Genomic DNA, 7,001 nt, shown 5'->3' with positions numbered 1-7,001 from the left:
CCTAACCTCCCAATTATGTGTCTTTTATATTGAGAATTGAGCCTATATCTAAGAGTATGTCTACACTACCCACCAGATCGGCGGGTAGCGATCGATCCAGCGGAGGTCGCTTTATCATGTCTAGTCTAGATGTGATAAATCGATCCCTGAGTGCTCTCCCATCAACTCCTGTACTCCACCACCGTGAGAGGCCCAGGCGGAGTTGATGGGGGAGTGGCAGCAGTCGACTCACCGCGGTGAAGACACCACGGTAAGTCGATCTAAGTACGTCAACTTCAGCTGCGTTATTCACGTAGCTGAAGTTGCGTAACTTAGATCGATTCCCCCCTCCCCCCCAGTGTAGACCAGGCCTAAGAAATAATAACTGCATCATGATTACTGAAAAGAATCACATTATGCACAAGGAAAAATAACTGTTAACATTGTTTGTACATGAGAAAATATATCCAGTAAGGTAGCTTGCAGTATCTTCTTTATTAAAGGCCATGTTGCAGCATTAGTTTTGTTGTTGTTGTTGTTGTTGTGTTGTTGTTTTTTTTAAATCAGTGAAGACTTCTGCTTAAAAATTAATGGCACACTATGGCCCTAACAGTGGTAAATTCCATGGTGATATAAATTGCATTTTGTTTTTTTAAGATTTAAAATTAACCTCTCTTAAACCCTGGAAGAAATTTACAGCATGCTTGAGAAACTGCATTTTGCCTTTGAACATCATACATAGAACTTTTGAACAACCTATCTTTGCTGTCCACAAGATCTCCATCGGAGTCTCAGTCTTGCTGGTATTGTAAATACATGATGGTTGAAGGTGTAAGTTAGGCAGAAAACAACTCTGCTTCCCTGCCATGAAAATAAGCAGTGTCCCATATAAAATAGAATGATTGCCTTTGCTGGCCATCAGCAGCACACAATGAAGAAGGAGCAGTCATATCAGCCCAGGATGGAGAGATGCCAAACAGACATACTTGGGCCCCATAAAAATGCCAAGGGACTAGTCCTGACAATTACACCAGCATAGCATCATCATCATAGCAAGAAACATTTGCTGCCTATGAATACTTAGCTGTGCAGAAAATTCACTTTCTCTGAGCATTTTTTCAAGCATACTTCAGTTGCTTGAATGTTAGTGGAAATCCAACACAATGGGGCTGTGTGCAGACAAGTTGTGACGTTTACCTAATTCCAAAATCCAGAGTTACTGCATTGACTCCAGTGCAGATTCTGTGGATTTTCACCAGTGAAACTGAGAACCTCATTTCATCTGTTGAGACCTGAGTTCACTTACAAGAGAGCTAGCTTTTGTTGGGGATGGTATGGCATGAGTTAAAATGTATGGGTCTGACCCAAAGCCAAATGAAGTAAATGGGAATCGTTAGATGGACTTTAATAGGCTTTGGATCAGACCATATGTAGGTGATGTGGGTGCTAATTTTCACCATTTATATCCCACTGAATTTGGTGCAAAGACTCCTACGGTAGCTGTGCTCAGACTTTCGTTGGGCTGAATTTGATCCATTTTTTAAAAAATATTGTAACTGCTTATTTTGCATCCTTCTACCATTGCCATTTTACTAACTACTGACAATGAATCAAAGAATTTCATAAATACAAAAATAATAGAGAGGGAGAAAGAACACCACTGTAATTACACTGGCTGGAAAACACAACATTTTTTTCATCAGTCATATGAAATATTCTACACTGGGGTTCACAGTTTAATGTATTTAATATGACTCACTGAGACAAGCACACAGTCAGACAATATGATTTTTCATTGTTGGCATCTGGCTGCTACAAGGGTCACTACAATTGTAATAGCTCCCTTGATATGATAGTTCTGTCTCAGCCACATAGTTACTGTGCTGATTTATTTTTTAATCTGTAGGTCTGGTATATGTCAGTGTAAATGTGTATTAGTGTCTTGCATTACCAATTTTGTGTGTGTGTGTGTGTGTGCAGCTTTGCAGTTTTCCCCATTTGCTGCTCTTTTGCTGTTTTCCCCCTATTATTATTATTATTATTTTATTTTATTCTGGTAGCAGCTAAGGACCCAGCCCACTCCTGAACTGCAACATCCCTGCCATTTAACACTAGGCCTCTCCTGATAAGAGACCGCCAATCATGACACATGCATTCTGAATCAGTGATTTTATTTTATTCTGCTATATTGGCATAGTTTCCTTTTCATCCTTTTTAGTTCCTGTGGAATTCACACACTTTCATCTCTCTGAGAATAAGGTTCAGTGCAAAGCTGTCTGTGTATAGCTCCAGTTATGGTAAGAAAGGGGGAATGTTTCCAAGGCTTATGTTTTGTGGCGGAGATTAAAAAAAGTACAGCATCCCACCTCTTCATAATTTGGTACACTATACGTCAGTATTTTCTGCATGAATCAAGAGTAAATATATTAGAAATTGCTGAGGTGTAACAAATGTATTTGATAACTAGGCCAAAAAGAGCACTTGTCTTCAGAAAGACACAAAAGTAATACTAAACAGAGTAACAATGAACCATTCCTACAGTTACTGTGCAGTATCCTACAGCAACTCAATGCTATCAGCAAAATAGTACTAGTTTTTTAAACTCTGCTTCCTGATCCTCTCTCTCTCTCTGTCTCAGGAAACTAACTAGGTGTGAGAATTTTGATGAACACTTCAATGTAATTTTACATAATTTAATGTTGCCATGTAAATCTCTTTTATAGGTCCCTTTAGATGGAATTTAATGCGGCAAAAACCTTGTCATCAGAAGGATTAATGTCTGCATTAGCATTTCCGCAATAAAATCTGAAGCTAAGTGGTGGAGGCCACAGACACCTCAAACCTGGATTCTACAGCTCTACATTAAGTGCTGGAGTTTTTATTACTTGCTGTAGGGAAGCCTTTGCCAATGCTTACAAGGAACTGTTTATCCCTGCTTCTCTGGGTCCTGTTTGATGGAGGTCTCCTAACACCACTGCATCCACAACTACAACAGACTTTAGAAGCACAGCCGAGAGAAAATGTTGTCACAATGCCAGGGAGGAGGTCATCCGCCCAGCGGGTCAAACGAGGCTGGGTATGGAATCAGTTTTTTGTGCTGGAGGAATACATGGGCTCTGAACCCCAGTATGTGGGAAAGGTAATTTTTTTACTTTTTCTTTAAATGCTGAAGTGACACACAGATAGTAATATAAGCTATAAATGTGTACGTTTTAGACAGGATGAATTTTCTCCATCCTTCCCTCCCCCTCCCAACTCCCATAAAGTTAAACTGAGTCTTCTGGTGTTATATTTTGTGTATCTGGTGGATCATACAAAATATGAATGCAAAACTGTGCTCAAATTAAATTGAAATTTAGAAAGTCCCTCACTTTTCCTGCAGCTTAAAAATAAATAAATGAATGAATAAATAAATAAATAACCCATATTTTGGTGTTTCGTACATGTCGCCATGTAGGAAAAGAGAACAACAAAGCTATTAATAATGCAGTTTACATACTGTATAGGGATCAGATCTTCAGCTGGTGTAAATTATCATAGCTCCATTTGTTTCTGTGCAGTTATGTTGATTTATATCAGCTGAAAATTAGACCTTATTTGTTAGAATACTAGGGTACAAACAACTGCCCACCCCAGCATATAATTAATGTGGATATCAATATTTTTTTATCCACAGATTTATAACCTTTACTATCTATGTTCACATTGGACTAATTTTCTTATCCCTTGCTTTGGAGATAAAATAAATCTGGGAATTCTGAAACATTTTGGTGTAGTATGTATAACTAAACCTAGTAGGATCTATTATATTGCTGTTCATTGTTAGAATTAGATGTAAGATCAATCTCAGGGGTCAGATTTGGACCTGCCATTCTAGGGCCCAGGGACAAGCATACTGCCTCTTGATCCATACTTAGGTACTGTATGTTTAGACTGTCATTTCTGTGTTTGGGTACCATTACTCCCATTAGTTTCTGGCAAACAATTGTTTTTGGTCTGTTAAGGACAAATCATATTATGGTACCATATGCTTCACTTTCTGATCATTTCTACTGTTGCCATGCATGTCTGACAGGTGGACAGGTTGCCTCATATCACATGATTCAAACAAATATACTAATCTGTTGCAGCTCTTGTAATGTGTGTGTGTGTGCGCGCGCGCGTGTATGAGCGCGTGCACGCTCAGACACACATACACAATATAAGGGCTGCATTACAAGATAATGTTTGTTTGAACCATGACTGTGTGTGTGTGTGTGTGTGTGTGTTACACTGATCATTATTTCTTCTGTGGTGCATGAATAAGTTGGCAACCAGTTGGGTGGGGTGGGGGCAAAGGTGAGAAAAGTGTCTTCAGAAATGAAAGATAAGACACAACCTAAAGTATCAGGCAGTCAATGTTCAGAGTTGCACAGAGGTTGGAGGAGTAGTTAACAGCTCCAATTAAGTTTTAGTAGGATACGTCAAAATCTGTATGATGCACTGGAAATTGACCGAGTGATGTTTTACCTAATTAATATTTTTCCTCTCTTCTGTTATGCATAAATTCTACTTTGACCACAGGACTTTACTCACTGGAAGTCAGAGGCCAATGATTCATCTCTTGGGCACTCAAAACTGCCACTGAAATGAGTGTTGGAGTTTTGCTTGCAGCAGAAATGCAGCATCATGCATTGACTCTCAGCTTATTATCATATTTTTTTCCATCATTGTTTTAAATTTAAATGGTTCTGTCTATGTGGGGAATGAATACCATATTCTAACTGTAACCTGAATGATATTTTCAACAACTTCACTTCTTTACCATTCCTGCCCCAAGCAAACCCCTCAGAACCAGGGAAAGAAGAATAGAAGACTCCATAAAATCCAATAGGGACTTTGCTTTGCCAATCTAAAGTGGAATGTGTTCAAATATTTTAGCTTTGGGCATTAATAAAATCCTAAAATAGAGATAGATAAAATTTTGAAATGCAAAATATATATAATGAGGACAAAACACAAAAGGTAACATGGTGAACCTGTTTACCACCCTCCTCCCCCGGCCCCCGCAAAAGCAAACTAATATGATGATAAAATTTGGTCCTTGATGCTGTGTCTGAGATTTACTGTACCTATAGTTCCTGGAGTCATGCAGTGTTTAGTGACATCAGGAAAAGCTGCTCACACACTGTAGTGATCAGAGTGGTATACAGACATGGATGGATAGACAATGTAGCTTCTGTATTCTGTATTGGGTTTTTCAAATTACTTTAGCATTGTTTATTTGAGATTGAGACAGGATTTGTCAAACAAGCATCCAATCAAAGTAGTTGAAAAATCCTGATATACTACAGTGCTGCTGATCTGACACAAGCCTGACCTTCTGAGCACACGGAGGTGGGAAACCCTGTATCTCCTCCCCCTTTTTAAAATGTAAGTAAATAATAAAAGTGATCATCAAATTTGCTACAGTTGTACATTATAATTTCTCGTAAAACCTTGCAATGGGATTTCCTCTCTAGCATCTTCTGTATAGGACAGAGGAAGGGATGAATTAAATCACATCATCTCCCGTGGTACAGGATTGCTAAACTTTCCTCTGTCGCAGCACACAGAGATGCTAACATAGCACCACCATGGCTCATAGGTCTTTATGATCTTATGTAAGATGATTGGCTAATAATTCTGGGCAATTTTAGACTGACAAAGGGATACCTGGGTCATATTAGGCTTGCATGAACAATGGGTAACATTTGTGCATCTTTACTTGTCAAACCAAAAGAACCATTATGGTTAAGGAGCAATATTGGTCATGAGTAGGATTTACAGATTAACCAGGCCTGTCTTTAATTCTGAAGTCTTTTTTTTAACTGATTCAAGTTGCTGGAAAGAGGAGTTCTTTATCACACATAGGTGTATGGATATAATTGCACTTTAAGATAAGTAATATTGATGCATCTTGAGTACTTAGTGTACACTTTAAGGAAATGTGCCCCTAGTGTGCCACTTCTACCTAGAAGATAAAAATAAAATATGAAGGATCTGCTTGTGGAACACACAATAATTGAGAAAAGGTAATGAATGCCTCATTAACATTGAGGCAGAAAACACAGATCTGATTCCAGGACATGAAAACTGTTTGAGCTGATCATGTATTGAAACAATGTATGGTTCTACTTTATGCTTATTATCAATTACCTCTGTGAGGCAGAATTTTATCCATCATAAGCATTTATCTCCAAATATATATATACACCTCTACCCCAATATAACGCGACCCGATATAACAGGGGTTCGCATACAATGCGGTAAAGCAGCGCTCCGGCGGATCAGCGTGTCAGCTCCCAGGCATGGTGCTCTGCTTCCCACCGCCGGTGAGTGTGGGGAGGTTGGGGAAAGGATGCCCCCCGTACTCACCTGCAGTGGGAAGTGGAGCGCCGCAGCTGGGAGCTGGAGGAGTGGAGCGGACTGGGGCTGGGCTGCTCCGCTTCCCGCCGCTGCCGGTGAGTGCCCGTCAGGGGGCGGGGGTGTGTGGATAGGGGTCGGGGGGGTTGGGTAGGGGGTGGGGTCCTGGGGGTGATTAGGGACGGGGGTCTCTGGAGGGGGCGGTTAGGGGACAAGGAGCAGTGGGGCCAAAGCAAGTTCGATATAACGCTGTCTCAGCTATAGCATGGTAAGAATTTTTTGGCTCCGGAGGACCGCATTATATCAGGGTAGAGGTGTGTGTGTGTGTGTGTGTGTGTGTATCAGGGGTTGGCAACGTTTGGCATGCGGCTCGCCAGGGTAAGCACCCTAACGGGCCAGGCCAGTTTATTTACCTGGTGACACGGCAGGTTCGGCTGATTGCGGCCCCCACTGGCCGCGGTTCGCCGTCCCGGGCCAATGGGGGCGGCGGGAAGCCGCGGCCAGCTCATCCCTCGCCCGCGCCGCTTCCCGCCACCCCCATTAGCCCGGGACGGCGAACCGCGGCGAGTGGGGGACGCAATCGGCCGAACCTACTGCATCACCAGGTAAATAAACTGCCCCGGCCCGCTAGGGTGCTT

At 41.3% G+C, this 7,001-nt stretch overlaps 1 protein-coding gene across 1 annotated transcript in view; it reads left to right on the top strand.

Moving 5' to 3' along the window:
• Window positions 1–3,010: 3,010 nt before the first annotated feature.
• Window positions 3,011–7,001, top strand: part of CDH12 (cadherin 12) — a gene marked incomplete at its 3' end in the record, with an annotated part of 240,956 nt that continues 236,965 nt past the window's right edge. The window contains exon 1 of the mRNA XM_024217116.2: window positions 3,011–3,118. Coding sequence (XP_024072884.2) covers window positions 3,011–3,118 — 108 coding nt within the window. The remainder of the gene's footprint in view (window positions 3,119–7,001) is intronic.

Source organism: Terrapene carolina, unplaced genomic scaffold, assembly GCF_002925995.2.
Source record: "Terrapene carolina triunguis isolate 2854851 unplaced genomic scaffold, T_m_triunguis-2.0 Scaffold48, whole genome shotgun sequence".
Lineage (NCBI taxonomy): Eukaryota > Metazoa > Chordata > Testudines > Emydidae > Terrapene > Terrapene triunguis.
Note: the sequence above shows the minus strand (reverse complement) of the source record. Positions and strands in the feature narration are given on the sequence as shown.